This window comes from Pseudopodoces humilis, chromosome 3 (genome assembly GCF_049639895.1).
Source record: "Pseudopodoces humilis isolate 2021_Gansu_Grassland_sample_001 chromosome 3, ASM4963989v1, whole genome shotgun sequence".
Taxonomy (NCBI): domain Eukaryota; kingdom Metazoa; phylum Chordata; class Aves; order Passeriformes; family Paridae; genus Pseudopodoces; species Pseudopodoces humilis.
The window spans coordinates 105047905-105070408 of record NC_142202.1 but is presented as its reverse complement, the minus strand read 5'-3'; the positions used below and the strand labels follow the sequence as shown (position 1 = coordinate 105070408).

Below are 22504 nucleotides of genomic sequence, written 5' to 3'. Positions count from 1 at the left end.
TACTCCACTTTTAGAAGGTTATGTCTTCATTTTTTTTGGATAATTTCATAGTAGCTGGTATTGTGTGAAGCCTCAGGGACCCTTGGCCACACCAGGGTGACTTCTCAGGGTTTCCTTTACATTTGCTCCCATTCCAGTGCTCTGTGTTTCCAACCAAATGTTAAACTGTGACAGCAAATGAAGGATCTTTGATCTAGCTGGTAACAAAGGACACGGACTCTGCTCTTGGAACACTGGGCAAACATAACTGTGGTTTTATGACAACCTTTGGTCTGTGATTGCCAAAGGATAAAGAGACCAGGCATCAAACTTTGAGCATTGTTGCCAGAACTGTAGTGAAACGTAAGAGCCACTTACCGACTGTTAAGTGCTGTAGACAAATAATTGATGGTTTCAGAGGTGTGACTGCTTTCATAATTTGCCACTGTGCCTGATTCCCATGGAAGTCTTTCATTTGGTTTTTTACCTTCTTGGGAGTAGTGGGGAAGTCAAGGCCAAGAGTACTGTAGTAGTTCTATTATGATAATTATCAGAAGCTCTTTATTTTTCTTCTTTTTTTTATTTATTTAATTATTTTTTTAGTCCTTAATACATGCTGAACTTCTCAAAGCTATAACTCACAGTGACATATAAAGATAGGTTAAAAGTTATGGTGGGCCTAACCTAATCCATTTCCTCAGGGTTTTGATCATCCTATTCATTGAATAATTTTGTGCCAGACCAATGTATCATTGTGTGATCTGAAAATTTTCCAATTTCTTGATTCCCTAACTCCAAAACTCTTTCAAATTATTCATTTCAGAGCAAAGCACCTTTTTGGAATAAGGTTGGTGGGGGATTCCATCTGTTCCTGATTTGAGTCCTCAGATGGACCTTTCCAAGCTAACCGTTTTTTGATTTGTGAGTCCTGTCCTGCTTTGATGAATAGCTGTCTCAATAATTGCTTTTATAATGTTAGGCAGTGACAAGGGACCACTTGTTTGGTACAGAACAGGTACCCAGAAGTTATTTTCCATGCATCCCTAACACTGGGTCTGTGCACACTTTTTGGTCATGGCTACAAGATTATTAATGGCAATATAATGTTACAAGGTCTTGCAGGTAGATCCAGTTCTTAAAACTAGGTTTCTCCCTCCTTAGGTCTTTGCACAGTCTGTGTTGTCTCTGAATAAGGTTCAGACTTGAGGAGTGATTCCAGTTTTCATTCTGCACTTCAGCTTTTTATCATTAGAACCCTAAATGTGAGTAAGCTGTACCCCATTTCTATGTGTGTCACTGATACTTTTATACAGTTGTCAGTGAAATTCTCCTGGCTGTTTTACTCCTTGAGGGGCATGGAGGGAATGACCCAGGAACAAAATAAATTGAAGGCATCATATTGGTAGCTCATCAAGTGATCACTTAAAAAAAGGCCACCTAATCACTTCACTGGTTTTAGAGTGTTGCTTTATATAACTACATTGCTTTGTTTGATGTGTCCATAGTGTTAATTTTTTAGCTTTGTTAATTTTTACAAATAATGCCTAACAGTTTTTATTTACTAATTCAGAGCTGGTGTGAAAGGGGCTTGTATACAACTTTGTCAGAGAATTGTTCTAGAAAGTACAATGAAGTGTTTCATTTTTATGTGCTACTGGCTGCTGCTGCTGTTTTTCTTACACAGAATTGGTCAAGATTTGTGACTTATGTCACAACAGCTTGCAAAGTCTTTGGCCTGTGTTTATTGCTTTCCCTGAGAAGATCTGGCATCCATTATTTTTTGTTTGTCTTGATAAATCTTTGATGAGATCTGGGCATCGTGTATCATGTCATACCTCATCTCTCACATCATGTAATCCCATCTTCCATTGTTCCTCTTTGCAGTTTTCTTACCGGGTTGGTCAGTCTGTCCCTTTCTAGTTCCTAACTATAAGCATAAGTTCCAGTCTTCAGTTCAAAGAGCTTACATCAGGTCTGGATGATTCTCCAGTGGGAATAATGTTGTAGAAATCGTCAGAGCCTTAGAGTAGAAGGCAATTGAAGGAATCTTGCTCTTTTTCAGTTATTCTTTTGCATTCTAGTGTTGAATTCAGTCACATAAAATCACCTATTAGGGCAGGTTTTCTTTTATTTAAACTGGTACAGCTAATAAATAGAATACATCTACTTCAGTTTCCTATATTTTTGGGGGCTGGTCTAGTTTAGATTCCTTTTGTCTGACCTAAATACTTAGTTATTGTCATGTACTATGTTCATGAAACTCTGCATTTACTAAGGTATTAGAAAATTTGTTTGAGATCCTTGTTGTACCACCTGTTTCATTTTTTAATTCTGTTTTAGGGCCATAAGAATTGTAAGTTGTTGATTTGTGGAAAACTCCGGAGAAAAATTCATCCATCTTTCTGTTGAGACCAAAATTTCTGTTTTGTCCAACTGAATCTTAAAAATCTCCAAGAGAGGTTCTGCTGCCTTCCTAGCAATCATTCATTGCCTTCTTAGCAACTATTTTTTTTATGATGCCTTGGAGTGTCAAGACATAACTTGTGGCTGTTGCCTCTTGTTTTACTGTCTTCCATTGCAAAGAAAGGTTTGGCTATGCTGCTTTTGCAAGTCTCCTTCAAATGGATCTAGGTTGCTATTTGATTACAGCATGGGAGACTGAAAAAACACAGTGCATAAAGCTTTTCCTCTAGCCTAGTTATTTACTTGACCCTCGCAAGTTTTCTTGTGCTCTTGACATTGTGTGGTTGAACAGAGCTGGGTTCAGTGTTACAGGTATGTTTCTGATGAATATCCTGAGTTTTACAGGCTCCAGTATTGACCCAAGATTACTTGACAGCTGACAGACAGGAGTTGATTATCTTTTAAGCTTGTTCAGTTACTTTTCAAACTATGCAAGTCAGTTTATTCAGCCTACATTTCCTTGGCCTAGAAAAAAGAATGCAGTGGGAGACAGTGCCAAAATTCTTACTAAGGCAGTGTGCATTACATTTACATATTTTCTTTCATTCTTATAGCCAGGTATTTTATAATTGAGGGCAATTGTATTGCTTGAACGTGATTTGCTCTTGGCAGACTGGTCTGTTATTCTGAATTAACATCTTTTCTTTATGTGATTAGAGGAATTTATACAATACATGCTCCAGTGATTTTTTTCTGTGGACTCAGCTGAACCAGATCTGCCTTGGGTGCTTTTTCTTGCCTTTTCTGATGGAAAATGACTATGATTTTAAATACATTTTCATCCTCAACCATCAAAACCTCCATTCATTTACAGTGTTTTTTGATAAACAGCATCCTTGCAATTGGCACTTTTTGGTGTATCTATACCAGTCTCATGAATTTACAAACATCCAACTTTGCAGGTTATCCCTAAGATGTAGTCCAGGTTCTTTCTGAAAAAGGTCAAAGCAGGTCAGGTTGCTGAAAGCATTGTCCAGTTGGAGATTGTCCTGCCTTTCAGGGCAACTTTCATTATCTAATAGTCCTAACTGTGCATGTGGGGGAAGCCTTTGTTATTAGAATTTCCTTCATTGTAACTTTTGACTGTTTTTCCTTGTCCTTTGGACATACATCATATGCTTCAGCATCCATATAATCTAGTTATACTAGTATATCTATCCAGTATATCTTTTTATCCAGTATACTGATGTCTTGCTTGTCTGAGGAGTCTAAAACTGGACTTAGTTCTCCAGATGCAGTCTTTCCAGTGCCAAGCAGCAGAAGTTAAACACATTCCGAGATTGCAGGCTATTCCTTGTGCAGCCTTGTATACACTTAAGCTTACATGGGCTCGTTATTGAATCATTTTCAGCTTAATCATTTGTGTCTTCTTTGGAAAGCTACTTACTAGTTTTTGAGCCCCCACCTGAACCCATGGTGCGGGACTTTCCATTTGCCCTTGGCTTTCACATAGTTCCTACCTTTCCAGACTGTCAGGGTCCGTTTGGATAGCAGCCCTGCCCTCCAGTGTTTCAATTTGTCTTCCCCTGACATTTTGCATGACCCTTCTGAGAGTATCTCCTGTCCTCTGTGCAGGTGTTCAGTGGGGACACTGAACCTTATTGACCAATACTGATCCTTGAAAGACATCGCTGGTACATTAATGGTTGTTTCATGTTCTTGGGTGCAACTTGGAGCAGTTGTTTGGGTTTTTTTATATCTTGCTGGGAACTGAGATGAGGCTGACTGGCCTAGAGCTCCCTGGACACTAATGTGGACATGGTGGTTGCCTTTTTTTGCAGTTTCCAGACATATTTCCCCATCATAGAATTGTTAAGGTTGAAAAAGAGCTCTGACTGTTAGCACAGCACTTCCATGTTCATCACTGTCATGTCCCCAAGAGCCACATCAACACATTTTTTGAATGCTTCCTCCTGGGTAGCTTTTTCCAATGTCTGTGAGGCTTACTGGAAAAGATAGAGAGTGGCCTCACAGTAGTCTTGGCCATGGATACCTTGGGGTGTGTCTCTTAACATTTTGTGGAAGCTTATATGTCAAATCTGCTGCAGTGGTCCTTTCTCCTTTATTTTGGTTTCACCACTGTTTTATGCAGCTTACCTTTGCCCTCGTGGTTACCATTGCATCTTTCACTGCAGCATCATGCTTCAGGATAGGTACACCAACCTGTTTGTCCTGTCTAGTGATTGATAGTGAATAGTTTATAAGCCAGATATCAATTTGCTTACTCTGATTACATTATGAGGTACTAGTCTGAGTTTGTGACAGCTCTTTCATTGAACACTCTAAGTGCAGATCAAATTTTGTCTCTATTATTTAACTTAATAGGTCATATTTATTTAATATTAGGTAGTAGTTATTTAACTGTTTGATGGTCAAAGATCATGGTGTTATGCTGCAATATGCAGTTTTATTATGAGGCACACAGAATTTGCAGAGACATTCATGTATTAGTTCTGTTTGTTTGGTATATTTTCATTTGTTTGCCTTCAAACAGATTTCAGATTAATTTTTCCAGTGGACAGTATGAACAAGAAATTTAAAATTATTTAGTAGAATAGAACTTACTGTCCAGTTCATCATTGTGTATTTCTGTGACAGAAACTAAAAGATGCTTTCTCTCATATAGTAGTAACATTTATCAACTCTTATAGCCCCTTCAGACATCAAATACTGAACTGGGCCTCAGATTACTGGATATGACAGCTGTTGGAGGGGTGAGGTGGTTTGGATGGGTTTTTTTTCAATTATTCTGGGGGAAGGCATAATAGCAAAGAGACAACTCTGCAAGTATTGACCTGTTATAACAGTATCTTATTCTGCTTAACAGCAAACATGGGGTCAGGGTCAGAAGAGCCAGTACCCTTACATGAAGAATTTATCTACTGTTGTGGAGCTGCTACCCATGTCTTAAAGTGTGGGCCCTGGAAAGACCTCTCAAAAGATGAAAGTAAAAATCTACCCAGGCTCTTGTTCATGATTATTCCTGGTAAGGGTCTTTTTTTTTGTTTAAGTCTAGAAGTTTGTTGATTGAAAGGGGTATGTCCAGTTTAATTTTCAAAAATCTCTGCTATATAAGTGGTAGATTTTGGCTCATGCATATGGCCAAAAGAATCAGTAATGCTGCAGTGGTGAAATTTCTTTGTCACATTTGATTGCTGTTGCTACCTTTATTTTTAACAGTGCCAGAAGGCAGTACTTAGAAATTATGATGTCTTACTTATTTTCTTCATGGTGGTGGTTTACTGAGAGCGTTGTGGGTTTTTGTTTGTTTTCATTGCTCTTCTATTTATCTGTTGTACCTTGATGTGTTACTGCAACGTCAGCTGTGTGCCAACTGACAGATGAAAGTTACAGAAAAATTCTAGATCCAATTGTTTCTTTAAGTTGTTTTTTTTAATAGTAAAAGTTTTTAACTTAAATTTTTGCACATGAATTTTTATGCTGACCCTATTAAACTCAGTGAGTATTGTACAGTTCTTCATTGTATTTAAATGTGGTTGTCTTAAAATGAGAGCTCTAAACTTGCATTTGGTATACGTTAAAATTAATTAGGAGAAATCCTAATTTCTTTGAAGAGTACCAATGAACTGTAAGAGTTCTGTCTTTAGCAAAAGTAGAGCTTGAGCCCACTCAAGCACAGATACTGTGACTCTCACAGCCTTACAGTTTGCAGATTTCTGATGCTTTCTGTAGTTTATTTGAATGTACTGGATACTATTATTTCCCCCAGAATGAGTGGTGAAAAAAATGACTTCTCTGATTTTTCCACAACTTGAGTTCACTGATCGTGTACTTAGTTGCTGTTTATGGGACTGTGTGTGGCTTGGTCTTTACTTAGTGGTGAAAGAGTACACAGGTGCACTTTTCTAGGGTTTTTTTTCTCAGGGTTTTGGAAGGTCCATGGAAAATTTTGTTTGTTTCCTTGGGCAAAATTTTATGCCTTTACCTCCAGGAGTTGAATAGTAACTTTTTAAGCCAGTGACAGTGAAGTTTAAATTCTTACTTTAACTGTAAAGGAGAAACCTTCTATGAGTACATCTTGTCCCTATTTTGAGGGGAATAACCTTTTAAACCAAATATACTATGTAGTATCTCTTTAGTACATCTCCGGAGGTACAAGCCTGATTTCATGCTTTTCAATTGCTGCTTTCTTTCAGTTAAGGCATTTGTGGAAGGTTTAATTGAACAGCTAAGTTTAGAGTTTCTTTTTCACACAAGTTCTGGAGCTTTCACCTGTCTTCAGGCTGATACCTTCTCTTTGGGGTGATAGTAGGGGCTGTAACAAGGATAAATCTGTAAAGCTAGATTATATGAGTAGAAAGATATGTAGGGGAAGAGCATAAAAGTTGAACATTAGCATCCAAGGCATGGTACCTGTACGAGGCATGTAAGTTATTCTGTTCAAAATGTACTAAGTCACATACACTGTATGGTCTCTGTAATAGGAAATTTTTAATGCAAGAAAATGTAGTGGCAGGGCTACATGGAGCTTATTTCCTGCAGAACAGTTCTGTGAAGACTCCTTAATAACATCTTAATTAGATAGATGTTCAGAAATGGACATCAGTGAAATATTCAGAGTGCTTCTGCCATGGTCTTCAGGCTTTTGCAAGCAGCTGATTTATGTTTTTTTCTCTTATTTCAGAAGTACGTTGGTAACAAGCTGGAAGTTCTCTCACTGCAAAAACAATTTAAAACCTCAGCAACCACTATAAAGCTATCTTCACTTTAGGTGCCCAAACTCAGTAGTGAATTAAGTTACCCAAGCTTCTTGTTGTGGCTGGCAGGAAGCTGAGTGGGACCTGACATAACAAAGTGCAGTTTTGCTTCTCATAAAACAAATGGTGGGGTTTTTTACTACTGTTACATGCCTCATTTTAGTCTTCAAGGGAAGGCTTATCTGCCAGTGTGAAAAACACAGCCTTAGGAGAGATCCAGACATTTGGGTCATCTGGCAACATGTTTATGTACCTAAACAGTCAGGATTAGGTATCATTCCCCTTGTGCTTTTATAACTTCCCGAGTATGAAACGTGGAGCCCTTCTGGAGTCCAGCAATTTTCACACTTGAAAGGCATGTTGAGTGAATCTCAATTCCTGGTTGAGATTCTTTATGGAATGAGGGGAAGAGGGGCAAAAGGACAGCTTGGCACACAAATCAAGGAAAGCAATATCTAGACAAGGGGAGCTCTGGCTTTAAAAAAGAGAACATGTACAGCCAAGTGTTGAGCGATCTGAACTGAGGGTGGCTAGTCCTCCTGCATGTGTTACCCTGTTCTGTGTATTAAACTGCTCTGGTACATGCTTTTCCAATCCTAATGAAATTCAGGCATATTATTTTGTTAACATGTAGTCAAACCAAACAGTTGTAGGTGGATATTGGGAAAGATGACAAAATTCTCGGCATCTGCTGGAATCACATTGTTACAGGATTTTTGAGAATGAATCCTGTATATTTATTTTCATCTTGTGTTTTAATCACATTACTTCAGAACAAGGAGGATTCCTCTCTGGTCCAATTTAGCCTTCTCCCTCTCCCCACTTTTTTGAAAAAATAACTCCAAAACATTCTTCTACTCTGAAATCAATGGCAAAATTTCCATTGACTTGAAATGAGGCAGGATTCTGCCTCCTAAGAACTGATAGCTCACTGTGCTTGAAGCAGTTGAAAAAAACATGCAGCAGAGTTTAATTGTAATAAAGATTTATTGTATTTAAAATATGTATAAAGATTTATAAAGACTTTCAACTGTATTAGTTGAAATGTGTAATACACACTTTTTTGTTTCATTACCTTATTTCTTGTGCCCACAAAACCTCTGAGTAGGAGTAATAATATGTTTACTAAAGTATATACTATGTAGAGGGTCCAGTTTTTCCTTTGTCCAGAATATATGCATATTCTTATTTGACTTTTTTAATATGAATTCTTTTATATTAAAATTGATGAGATTTACTCACGAGAACAACATTAAATGTTTACAGTCGAAGGATCAGGTCCATGATATTCTGGAAATGTAGGTTTTCCTCTTGTGTCCTAAAGGACTGTTTTCGTTTTTAAAGTGTTTTAGTGTAAAATTAGCAGCAGAGTGCAAAATCTACTACAGCAATATTTATCATTGGTTGTGTTCACTGAAAACCATAATCCACAATGTGTAATGGATTTTTTTTTCTGTTTTAATAGTATCTATTTGTGCCTGTATGTTTATGAAACATTTAGTCTTGTGAGAAAATACAGATTTTAAAACCACTGTACTGTTTAGCTCATGACATTTTGCTTTTCCTCAAAGTTTTTCTTGCAATTCATTGCCCATTGCAATGCATTGGGATGCCTTTGTTCCAGGCTTCTTAATTTGTGTTACCATTGCTGTAAACAAGGCAATTTTGCTGCAGTTTACGGTCTTGTATTTGGGAAGCATATATAATGTAAATTTTTTTTTTTTTTTTTTTTTTGGTGGTAAATCATGTTACACAAGTTTCATTCCTTAGTATACAGAAATAAGTTCAGAATCTGGTTCTCTAGCCTGCATACAGAGTACTTCCTATGCTTTGTCAAGTTTCTTGATATGCCTGTTTGCAGTTGGATCACTGCTGGGTTTTTGGATCATCTTACTGTTTTACCACCTCATACTATCAGTTGGTGATACTTAAGGGCTATGAGGAGTTAAACAGACACTTTCTTCAGGTAGAAAGATTCTTCTTCTGAGCTAATTGTCTGAGTCAAGAATTGCTTATGCATGATAGAAATTGAGGACTTGGATTCTCATCTTCTCCTAGGAGTAGTTATATGTACTTACATCAACAACACTGTTACTGTTTCACTTGAAGGACTACTTCAACCGTGCAAACAATTTGCCTGGACAAGTCTTAGTGTGTGTATATAATGACAAGTCTTCAATATATTCTCTCTTGAGAAGAGAGTTCCTGTTAGTTCTGAAGTCTTTAAAGTTCCATTTTTTACTGTAACATAGGGACTCAGAAAAGCTTTCAGTAATTATCTGGCTTTGTCTTCACCTTCTGTTTCACTTTACAATCACCACCCTCAACACTTGCATAAGGAAAGTTATAATAAGAATCATTATGTTATAATGCTTTGCAGTAAAACTAATTGTATAGCCCTGAAGCTTAGTTCCTTTGTATTTTGTTTTTTGGCTCCCACAAAACCAGCTTTCTGAAAGTTACTAATCTTTCACTCTGCTCAGCAATTACTGGCATGAATTGTTCTTCAGAGGGCCTACTGTCACCACTGAGACTGAGGGGTAAAAGAATCTATTTCCTCATTCAGTAAACTGTCTAAAGCATGTTTAATTCTCCTCAGTTTGGTTTTAGAATGGGCGTTGATTTATACAAAATTTATGTGACTAAGTGCCCTTGTTGGTACATAATCTTTCTGCTATAACTTGGTGTGCAACAACTGAACTGGATCTAGTAAGGACTCCCAGTATCAGCAGATGAGGTTGGCAGTGTGCAGCTTCTGGCAGCCTTAGCCAGGGTGTAATCTGGAATCCTGTGTTGGAGTCTTGGCACCTCATGTGGATGGATCAGAGCTGTTTATGGGAAGCAAAATCTGATTTTGGAGTGAAGACCATTGGGTTACTCGTGGAAGGTACTTTATCTACTCAGGCACTACTTTCCAAGTCGGCAGCCAGGGTCTCCTCCCCCAGCACATAGCAGTGTTCATGATTTGCCTTTGAAATGCAACTGGAGGAAAGGGAATGTTGCTGGCAATGGACAGACATATTAAGAGGAAAATAAATTTTTCACGTTCTGGGCAGGGGGAGTTCTGAGTTCTAGGGTCATGTATGTTTTGTGCCTGAAGTCACTGGTTGAGGTCCAGCAGCAGTTGTGTGAATGAAGTTGAGAACCTGTTCTGTCTGAATGCATTAGGAAGTTTTTTCCTTTTTCTAGTTTTGTCGTTGGTTGCTTTTATTTTATTTTATTTTTTAAATAGTACTAGAGTATCATCCAGGAAAAAAAGTCTGTCCTCATGTGTTCTCTGCAGTTTTGTCACTATCAGCAGGATTATGAGAGCTCTTCTGAAGTTTGGTGGTTTTTTCTTTGCTTGTTTGCTTTTTGCTTGGTGGTTTGTTGATTTTTTGGGCGAGAGAGGGAGGTAGAGGTGTGGTCAGGCTGAGTCCATGATGTGGCACCTGCTTTATAAAGGGACTCTAAGTCCCAATTTCATCCAGCCTGATATGAAAAAAAACTAATTCAGATGCTGAAGGAAGGAGCATAAATTTCTGGGTAGTTTGTAGAACCAGTAGGTAGGAATGGCACTGCTATGAGCATTTCTGCCTACTGTGGGGTTAGGTTGCCCTGGGATTGAAATCTCCAGCTGTGGAGATAATCAAAACTTGACTCTCTGTGCAGCCTGCTCTGGCTCTTCAAGAGCAGGGAGGGGCTGAGCTCAGAGATCTGCAATGATCCCTTCCAAATTCAGTGATCCTGCACATATGATCCCTGCACTGGCCATCCAGGCTCCTTGTCCATGTGTGAATTCTGGTCTTGGTTGATATTGGGACACTTCCAAAAGGTAGTAAAGTCTATGGATAATCATAGAGAAATACTTGATAAGAATTAGTCGCCCTTTTAAAAGCTATAGTTTGCCCTCACAGCTGTATAGAACAGTGAGAGCCTTAACAATGAAACTGGATTTGTTAAGTGTTGGGAACCAAAAATAATTAAAAATTGTTAAGGAATGAAGCATACTATTTAAATACAGTATAAACAGAGTATGCCAGAAGAGGGAGCTGTTCTAAAGATTAGGAAAAAAAAATAGTGTGTTTTGGCAAAGTTGTTGCTATATTAGCCAAATATACCATACTACAGGCTTCAGGCTGTCCTCTGAATGCACAGGTAAGCATTGAGTGATTCTCTACTGTATTCTTATCAGAAAAAAAATTAGTAGTTTTATAAGACCATGTGACAGTGATTAACCAGTTATGTTAGTTGTTGAGGGTCATAAAAATGCCTTTTATTTGCATTAGGAGGAGTGAGATAAAGCAAATTAGAGCAGAGAGTATAAGATTGGGAGTGCTGGGGGTCTGTTCCCACCTTTCCATTGGGCTGTTTCTCAGTAGATGGCCAGTCATTTCCACAGATTGTGTCCCAAAGCACCAAACAAATCTTCATTCACATTTACAGTATTTGTAATTATCCAATAGCTTAAGCTTCTAACCTAGCATTCACTTAAAATCAGCTAACACCAAGTAAATAAATTAATACAGAAGCACATATGCATAGAATGAGACAATAAATACTTCCTCTCCTGCAATGTTTAAATCATTGACCAGCTCCATGGGCAGCTCTACTCTTACTGTGAAAAATTCTTGTGCCAGGACAGGTATCACCTTTCAGTGTACAGCAGTAAATACCCAAAGCACATGAAGGAAAATAACTTGCCACATAAAAGTACTTCAGGTCTTTTTTAAAGGAATCATTCATTTAACTTTGGATTTTGAGAGTTGAAGTAAGTAATGCTTCTACATGCTAGAGATACTGCTGTACTACATGCTATGATACATGCTGTTCATATACTAACTTAACACTTTACTTTTCTTAATCCTGTGTCACATAGTTCTGGTGACCTAAAGCTCGAGTTGTTTCCTGTGTGGATGTTTTCCATCATATTGACATTGTACTTTCTGTGTTTATCTTCATATACCTCGACTAGTATAAGATAAAAGGTTTCATGAGTCCTATTGTCTTTGCTTATTTTGATCATACCATCCCAAGGAGAGCAGTGCTTCTGTTGTCCATCCTCAGATGAAGCAATGGAGCAGAGAAAAAGGAAGTTTTAGGTGTTCAAAAGTGAGGATGTTATTTAACACATCTGGTCCAGGGAATCAGCTTAAAAATCTTGTTTGATTTCTTGGCTCTCTTGACAAGGCATATGGAGGGTTATAGAGCTCAGAATGGCATCTAGTCCAGCTGGCACACTTGAGTCACATGTGGCTAATCAGCAGGAACCAAAAAAAGTCTGACTTTTGCATCTGATTTGTGTCCTGATTATATGCTGTTCATATCCAAGCAGCTGAGCAGAATTCCTTCTGTTGTGTGCACAGAAACTCCATTTATTTAGGAATGATTTCTCTTTTACATTTTATCTTAGCAGCAGCATTCATCCATTCTGTGATGTTTGCAGTACTTTAAATTAAACTTAGTTCTGCAGATGCTGTGCTTGACTGGATTATTTACTATAAAACATTGTTCCTTATTGTGTGGAGAGAATGGCTGTGGATCTGCAGCCCTTTCCTGCAGGGAAGGGAAATGCATTAGTCTTTTACCATGGCCTTACCTGCAGCATAGGGATTGAAGCAACCACTTGATCCTTCAATTTTGAGCAGCTGGGCTGCTCATCACACTGGCTCAGAGAAAAATACCTGGTGTTCTGAAAATTTTCAGGAGTTTATTTCCCTGTATTCCACCTCTCTGTGTTATGATCTTATGTGATCAGCATAACGTAATCAGAGTTTTCTTGGAAGGTCTCTACATTATCTGCTTTTATTTGCAGGTAACACTTAAGTAATTGAACCTCTCTTTGGATGTGGGCAGCCAGTGAAGAGACTGGGCCATTCGCAGAGCTCTGCTTGCCTTCATACAGCTGTTAGAACCATGAAGTTAGGTATAAGGCAGATGCTCCTGAGTGTAAAGCAGTAAAGAAGTTAGAAACCGTTTGTAAAGTGTTTACTAAGACTCACCAGACAATGGAAATCCAAGAGATTAGTGCTTGGAGCACTTAAAAAACTTACTAAGGCCATTATTTCGCAATTCAAAATGTTTGTCAACAATACTGGCATAAGGTATTCCTTTTCCCACCATGCTGTGCCATTCTACCCCTCAGTTATGCCAGAACAATACTTGGAGAGATCGTGCTGTGAATTAAATAAATACATACATTTATTTCTGGGGTCTTTTACAGCTGGAACAGTTCCCTGTTTGGGTTCACAGCAGGGCCCCCACAGAGTTGTGCCAGTGTAATTCAGGGGCTGGTGAGCCATGGTAGGAGGGTGGGAATGATAGTCAGAGGGGAAGGTGGGAGTTCCTTCAGCTGGATTTGCCACAGAATTTTCTGTTGATAAATTATGGTGTCAGCCCACAGCTCTCAGCACATACATGAGTTCACATACTCTGTCTGGAGACTTCTTTTGCAGGAGTTGGTGGCCCAACAGCCTCTCCAGGTGGTAGTGATTCACTGAGAATGCTTCTCCCTTGAGGCTTCTGCTTTTGTTTCCACTGCAGCTCTAGCTGAAGCTGCCAACTCTTTGCATTTGATCCTGAGTTCTCAGATTCTGACATGGAGAATTTATATTTTATATTGCAGTTTTGTGTGTTTGTTTTTTTTTAGGAGGAAAAAAAATTGGCTTTCCATCTCTCCAGTAATTGGTATGTAGGATGCAAAAGTCATCACTGAGAACAGACTACACTGTAGAGTTAAAAGTTTGTGCAGCATAACAATTCAGGTAGAGGTACATAGAGTAAGACAAAATGTTTTTCCCTGTGACTGGTGTTCCTATCAGCAGGTAAGAAAGTAAGAGCACAGTTTTCTATTTCACTGAGACATAAACACTGCAAAACAGTTTTTATTCTTATGCTTGTATGGGATATCTGTCACCATATTTTGTGTATTTGCATTTTGAACAGGAGCAAAAGCATATACACAAACACACACAAACCAAGAAACCCACATTTCCTGCTACTTCCAAAGCCACTCATCCCAACTTTTCCAGCCATTTCTTTATCTCTAGTGCAAATATTCATGACTTATTTACAAGATCAGCATTGTTCCTGTTCCTGAGGTGGGCATGCATATAAGGTACTGTAAGCTGGAGTTCTTTGTCCGGGAAAATTGAAGTATTACTAGCCACTGATTATTTGGTTTGTTTCTTATTTATAATGTTTGAATAAATATCAAATGACCCTCCCCTTTACTTACGAAGGTAAATAGTTTGACTTCCTGAGGACATTATTTGTAGCATACAATACTAATTCATCTGTACCTATTTGATTTCTGTTTTCAGTTCACATAAAACTTTGAATATGTCCATGAACTTTCCCCTGTTTTTTTTCTGAGACATTGTGGATATTAAAGGATACGAAAATTAAAGTTTGTCTAGAAGACATGCGTGCTGGTGGAGTACTGTCTGAAGGAAAGGTGTGTGTTCTAGCCTACATTATATATTAAAAAATCCACATCTTAGGACACTGTTCTCTATTATTTCTGCTGCTTATGGACTACTTGTTTGTGACTAATATTTTAAAATATGCTGACAGTTGAGCTTTGTTTACCGGGTCAGCCCGTGAGCTTCCATTGTCTTTAGAACAGAAAAAAAATAGTCTTTCATTAAAAATAAAAACTTCCTCATGCAGAGAGGAGCCTGTATGTCAGATCTAGGCTTGAAATATGCCTTTTTTTTTAATTTCCCAGTGTTTCAGAAGTATCTCTGATGGGGGCTTGGCACAATTGAGCATGTTAAGTTTGAGAAGGCAGAGTAATGACAGGATGGTTGCACGTCCAACTGTGCTTGACAGTATTTCCCTCCACTAAATCTGGGTGGCAGATGTGACTTACTGAAGTGACTTACTGAAATTTCTCAATCCACAGTCTTCTTTTGGTGTCCTCTCCCTACTAATGAGGCCTTTTCAGCATGGATCCTTCCTGCCTGACTGTGTGAGCAGCATCAGGGGAGGAAGTGATCCCTCTCTTGCAGCATGCAGTGGCTTGAGTTGGCCAGAGTTATGGAAAAGTTGTGTTCTAGGGTATTTCACTTGATTTGAAAATTTTTAAAAGGATCTGTTTCTCTTCATGGGATGTCTGAGGCAGGAGGGAAGAAATTGCATAGTGAAGGACCTACTTATGAAGGGAATCCAATGTTTCCATGTGCATCATGTACAAATAAAGCATTTAAAATCTTTAAAGCTACAGCAGCAGTGTATAATGTACTTCCGTTCTGGGAGCTGATACCAGAAATACCTGAGCTATTATGAATTTGCCTTGATATTAAATATTTAGTTGTACCTGAAAAGAATGAAAAATAAAAATCCTCTTTCAGGTTCTAGTTAACACATGGCCTTCCTTCTATCAGATAGTAACTCTTATGGATCACTGAATCTGTAATAGAAATAAATATGACCCGTTACATTCAATATATGAATTATGGAAAACAGTATGACCAGAACCTGAGTTTGTCATAACTCTTGCTCTTGTTTTCCTGTTACGGGCATCACAGAAGATTTTGGTCATTGTCCTGATTTCCATTTTTGGAAACAAACCTTGATTGTCCTTGTTGGATTAAAAAACTCTCATAGGAAGAAGTAAATACATAGCGATATATAAATGCTGCCTTCCATCTTTGTTTTTGGATATTTCATATCCATTATCACAGCCTTCTCTTAAGAGGAGAAACTCTTTGCAATAGATCTTGAATGGGTAAATAAATGTGCTTGTGAAGTGACTTGTGTTTTGTGTTTTCCTGAAAAAAGTCTTTCAGTTAATGTCTTGGTGGAGCATCTACTTAGGACCAGTATTATACCCCAAATACAAGGCCTTTTTCCTCAGTCATAAATACAGTGGTGTCAGTTCAAAGTGTCCTTCCCTAAGGAAGTGAATTGGTAAATCTTGGTTTATTCATATTCAGAATAGGATGTTCTTTTATCTTGCATTTTTGAAGACTCAAGGCAGACGCAAATGCAAAATTTGTTTACAAAATTACCTTACACTGTTGTTTTCAAATATTACGTTCTTCAAGTTTTAATACACAGAAATTGCAGAAACACATTTTTGGCCTTTTTTTCTGAAATTAACTGTCTTGGTGTTCTCTATTGCTGTTTGTTTCCTGTCTCTTACTACCTTGATAAAACAAAACAAGCAGTAGCCAAACCTAATAACCCCAAAGCACCCAAACCTGTGCATTTTCTTTTTTTTTTTTTAATTCTTACCAGTGGTACAGCATAGGAAAATCTGATACAGATTTGAAAATATTCTTTCTGGTGCCTTTTGAGTGTATTGTTTGCTTTCTCCTTGTATATTATTCAGAAGCGATCAAATTTTCAGAGCTGTGTATCTGCACAAAACAAATAATTTGTGGTTATCTTGGGTTTGAATTATTTATTTTCCTGTCTTTGTCTTTTTCCTGCTGCTGCTATTTTCTCATCAGATTTGTGTTAATCAGATGTTTCGTAGGCTTTCTTGTGAACCCATTTGACATCAAGTCTCATGTTCCTCTTCATGCACTTCCTTTGTTCTCCCTCTTTCTTTCAGAAGGAGGTTTGTTTTCTTCTGGTCCAGTGCTGCTTCAGACCACGAAGCTGGCTGAAAAATTCCTACTGGGAGCTCTAGACCCAGCACAGAACTCACAGTAGCCTCTTGGCCAGCACTGATTGTAGGATGGATTGTATCAGATCAACCACCTCTGGGTGTTAAAAGTAGTTATATCTGTCTTCATCTACTTAAGAGACTATGTATCAGTAGGTGTGTACTAGGAGATCTAACTAAATGTTTTAATTTTTCATTTATTATGGGGAAAATAACACAAAAATTATTCAATGGTAAGCAGTAGAAAATCCTAGGTTCTGCCATTGAAAAGTGTAAAAAATTGGCTATTCCATTGGGAATTCAGTTATTTCAGTTTTATGTCTGTCTGAACTGCCTTCCAAGAAACATCAGTTTACAGACACATTTGAAAAAATTAAAAACAAGGCTTCTTTTGTATTTATGTACCTCTTTTGGTTGAGGTGGCAGAGGTAATTATTGAAATACATCTGTGGACATTATAACTCTTGCAATACTGCTTAATTACAAAGTCCAGTAGGTTTGCAGTAGATTAAATCAGTATTTTGGACTTCATATCTTATCTGCCTGGGTAGATGCAGTTAATTATTCCTGTGGGAACACCAGCATATACTGTCACAATTTTTAGCTGGTAATTTTAATTCACAAGCTTCAGGTACTCTTGTCACTTGGGCAAAAACAGCTGTGTTAGGGTAATTCAGGTTTATCAGACTGTCTGTGGGATTTCTTTAGAGGTGAATGAACCTACATTTATCCTAAAGGTGAGACAGCATTAAAGAACAGACAAGCTTATTGGCTTTGTAAAATATATTCAAAGAATGTGTATTATAAAATCCAATATGTAAGTTTTATAGCTGTGTCAAACTAATAACAGTGTATGTGTGTATGTATATATAGGGAAAAAATGTGAAATGCTCTTGAAAAACCACTCTAATAAGCTGTGTTACAGACACCTGGCTGAATCCTTCTGAGATTCCCTATTTTCACAACCCAAGTAAATATCTTAAGGTGCTTTCCAGCCAAATTCACAATTCCAGAATTGGAGAGGATCAAACAGAGTTTTCACATGTGTTTCTGTATAACGTCCTTGTAATGTTTTGCTCCTTGGCTGATGCTACTCCCCTAGACTAGGGACTATAAAGGGATACAGGATGAAGAATGCCATTCCCTGAGACGTGCAAACAGGTGAGAGCTGCTTTGACGAGTTTATGATGGTCACTCAAACGTTATTTGACGTGTTTTATATGAAATCCATTGACTTTGCATGTCAGAGAGACCTGTGTCTTGCCTTTTAAGGCCTGATCCCTAGCCACGGTGTCAGATTCTGCCGTTTTCTCCCAAGTGTGAGAACATCATTGTGTTTTTTGCATGCTCCATTTAAATTCTTCTGACATCTGCATGGGCTGCTTTCCATTCATTAACATAGGGGAGTTGCATCTTCTCCCATGGTGGCTGGTCAGACGCCAAAGGCAGATTAAGTTTCCTTGAGCAAGGAACTTGTCACTGAGGTTCTTCGAGCTGGAACTGGGAGCTTTGGCAGCTCTGTGAAGAGGCAGTGAGAATCATCGCCACAAAAATGATTTTTATGTGTCCTGCTGTGCACCCTTGGATTTCAAATTTGATTTGTGGCTGCTCTTTATATTTTTTTTTTCTTACAGTGCAGAAAACTATAATGTAAATACTGCAGCATATGCTTAATTCTGAAACTGTGGATTATTTCTAAAATTATACTTATGGTAATTGCTGGCATATTTTCCAGTTCCTCAAAGTTCTCTGTAAACCCACTGCTGGCTGCATATTTCCCTTCTTGTATTCATATAGCTGCCTTTATTCTTTATAGTCCTGCTGAGGTCCCAGAGCAAGCAAAAAGCAACTGCTGGAGAAGTGCATAAAGCACCACAGCTCAGTGCCAGCTACTGCTCCCATGGATGGTCAGGCTCCTGGAGACACAGCTGGAAACACTGGGGAATGTCTCACAGGACAATGCGGGGAACCCAAACACTTCTTTCAAAGCAAGGTGCAAGAAACCTTGTCAGTGTTGGGGATGACTTAGTTACATGTCCCCACCAATCTTGGCTTTTACTATATACTGCTTGAATAAATCTTTCTCAATTTAGCTATCCCTTCCAGAACTGCTAAAAATTAGCTAGTTTTAAGTTTTAGTCTCAATTTCTTTTGAGCAAGCTGTATATATCTTTGACTTATGTTTCTCTGGACAGACTTCTTTCATATTTTTGGTGAATATCTTCATTCCTAACCTCGAACATTTTTTGCATGGGGTTATCTAATGCTAGTGTTCTCTTAATTATGGTTTCCATTTGACATGAATGTGTTGTGTTGCTGAAGAATTTAAAATGCTTGACGATTTGTAAGCCATAAAAGCTGTCATTGCTTGTGAGGCTATGGCCTGTGTAAGGGAGCATGATGTGTTTGTTGTTTTCCATTCATAATTAAACTGATCGAGTTGCACTGATGGTGCACTGTATATAGGTTTAAATTTATCAAGTCTGAATACCTTCTCTTGTGGAAGTGCAGCATCTCAATTATTTTATTTTAAGACAGGCCAAGTTTGACTTTATGATGCATTGAATAGGAAATCATGTGAAATCAGGATAGAGGTTATTCTTTAGCAGTGATATCCTGGGGTAAATACTCTGTACAAGTTGTTCTCTCTCCACTGACTGTTCTATTAAGGAAGCAGATGGCATTTAAAATCTTGATTTGATGGAAAAAACATTAACAGGAAAATGAAAGTGAAAGGTAGGCAAATCCATCTTTATAAGTAATATTTGTATTTCTACTTATATGGGTGACTGAAGAGTAGTAGTTCTAGTTCTTGGAAGCCTGTATCTGGAATATATAGAAGTGGAGAATATTTACCTCCTAAAATATCACCAAGTTCCACCTCTGCACTCTCGGTGGTTCTGTACCATTTTGTGTTAGCTGTGGGTGGAACAGATCAGAAAAGGAAGCAGTGGATTCCTGTCTTCAAATTAAAAATGGAAAGACTTCGACCTTAATGTAGAATAGCTGGATGAAATGTCATGTGTTATAGAGGAAAACAGGGAGTGTGGCAGGAGTCCTTTGGTTGTTGCAGCTTATGGACATCTCAGATAAAGTGGTCCCGCTGTTCTCATTCACTGTATAAATTGCCCATTTGACACACTCTTTCCATGAAATGCTTAGAAATCTTTTGCAAATTAGACAAATCCACAGTGTATTACAGTCTTGTGTCTTTCTCTGTTATGGTCACCATTTACAGCTTTTGTTTAAAAGACTTCTGAAACAACGTAAATGCTGTTGAAAATTAAGCACAGTTGAGAGTAACTGCTTAAGATGTGCTTCATGATTCAGATGACTGCAATTTGAGATTTGTTGGCATGCATGAATGATTCAGCTGCCCTGAGGTGTCTAAGGATTGATGTGGTATTCAAATAACTGGAGTAAACTTCAAATCATGGAGGTTAACACTGCATTTACTTATGGTTTCTATTTTTTGACACTTGGCTGCTGAGTGATAGAGCATATACGGTTCTAGTTTACTGTACTGGGAAATCCTTAAAAACACAAATGAGCACTGTTCTTTTCACGGTTCTCTTGTGATTAACCTGGTAGTTCTTTATTTATAAAATAAAATAATTTAATTGAACACATTTCAGTTGCAAAGATCAGCCTAAAACATTATTGATCACAGACTGCTGTACATATTAAGTCTTAGTTATTTCTGTTACCTGTTACTGTTACTCTGTTGTATGAAAAAAAATCTTAATCAATCCAGGGTTTTTTTTGTTTCCGCCCCATAAAGTATTTTGACACATAGCAGCTCAATTAAAAATATACAAAATTACTTTGGAGACATGTGATATAAACATTCTTCACTCATAAATATCGTAGATGCCAGCTTTCAAAAGCAGGGACTATTAATCTGCATTTACCTAAAGGTCAGTACAAGTCTGGAATAACTCCATTGGAATTGCAAGTTCAGTAAAGAATGAATTTATAGCTGCTTTACACATGGTGATCTCTATGTAGAAATTTTTGCTGTTAAAATTCTTGTTGGTTTTCATTCCACTGTATGCCAGCAGCTCTCATTCATACCCTTCAAGGCATTTTGGAATGCCAGTAGCAGTTCCAATAGCTCAGATATCTCAACATATTGCTTATGAGGACTGGGGAAATCAGGTTTCTTTTGCATTTATGGATTTTTTCTTTTACCTGCATAAAATACCACATCTTGATATTTATCACAGGTTAAAAGTCCCCTTTCCCTGAAAGAAGTATTAGAGTTTTTTAGTCTTTGTATAATATTTGATGCAAAGTCTCAGTGTTTTTAAGCAGTTCTTACCTGACTGTTCTTCACCTGATGACCAAATCCTGAGCAGATTTTACGTTAGGTTCACCTGCCTGATGATGGGAAAGAGAACCAAAATGTCTAAGCTGCTGTAATTTCTCCTCATCCTTGTTCTGCATTATTAAAGGAGAGAAAAGCGTAGAGAAAAAATTCTGTGATTGAGATTTATTTTGTGATTTCTTGATCTCAGAACTCCTAATGATATTGTATTCCAGGATTAAACATAATGCAAAACATTATGATCATTTGTACAGCAAGACACTATTGATTTTGGATTGCTGCTACTTTTTTCTTCAGCCTTGCTGAAAGACAGATTTCCTCTCTGTAACATCAATCCAAGGAACTTGACAGATGATGTCAAGATTATGTTTTATTGTCTCTGGGACCTTTTATGCTATATACTTTTGATGTATGCAGCTGTGATGCAATTGTATGGAAGTGTGACCCTTGTGATTTTTAAATTGTTTTCCTGGAAATCAACTTGCACAAATTTGGTTGTGTTCTGGAGTTTTTACAAAACAACAGTTTCTGTTTTTAAAGTCTCCTTTAATGGCAAGCTTACAAAGAGATGCTTAGAAATATGTAATTGCTGATAGTGATGATTTGGGGATTTTTTTCCCCCCCCCACATCTGTGTAGTCCAGTAAAAATGTTTTTCTAAGACTACTAGTTTTATTAAGATTTACTATCCCCTAGTGACACTTAATACAAGTAAGTGAGAGGTGAAGTGTGTGAGATACATTACCTAGAGGGAAAGTCTCCAGTCCTGTGCCCATGCATCATCCCAGGGTGAGCCATGGTATCACCCCCATGCATGTGGCTCTGCTCCGCATGCCTGTGTGTGCTTTGGTGGCACTAGGCTCAGGGAACCTCTTGGGTGAGCAATGAACTTACTGTGTGCTACCTGATCAGGTGGAAGTAAAAGAAGAAAATATGAAAATACCCACTACAGAAAGAGAAGAAGTGGAATAACACTTGTTTTTATTTCCATGCACTGTTTTCACAGGTACTAATTTGATTATAGGTCTAATTCTTCTTCCCTGTCACTATCAATACTTACACAGCTCAGCCTCTGTTATCAAAATCAGACTGATATAGAGAAGTTGATAAAATTTGAATGAAGGCTTTTTCATTTTGTAATACACTGGTGTTATTTTGGAATGTCTTTAATAAATGACACCCTTTTTACACAATACTGCTCCTGCTGCCTTTTCCTGTTGATGATATCCAAGCTAAGAATTGCCTGATATGGGAGTTGAAAGATGCATAATTGAGCAATCCCAGCCATGATGGTGAGCTTTGCTGGTGTCTAAATGATAATAAAAAAATCAGTGTAACTACTCTGGAAAATAAATAAATAAGAATATATATGTTCTTGTGTCTGTGTGGAATTTTTATACATCATATGGAAATTAGGAAAGTT

The 22504-nt window shown here is 37.8% G+C and overlaps 1 protein-coding gene across 4 annotated transcripts in view; it reads left to right on the top strand.

The window, feature by feature from the left end:
• LDAH (lipid droplet associated hydrolase) overlaps positions 1 to 22504 on the top strand; it is a 106933-nt gene that overhangs the window by 5809 nt on the left and 78620 nt on the right. For 3 of the 4 annotated variants that reach the window (XM_005521833.3, XM_014251493.2, XM_088053665.1), the window contains one exon: positions 5270 to 5428. In XM_005521833.3, coding sequence (XP_005521890.1) covers positions 5275 to 5428 — 154 coding nt within the window. In that variant the 5' untranslated portion in view covers positions 5270 to 5274. Of the gene's footprint in view, positions 1 to 1143; positions 1242 to 5269; positions 5429 to 22504 lie in introns of those variants that run through there. The other variant, XM_088053664.1, reaches the window with a different exon arrangement.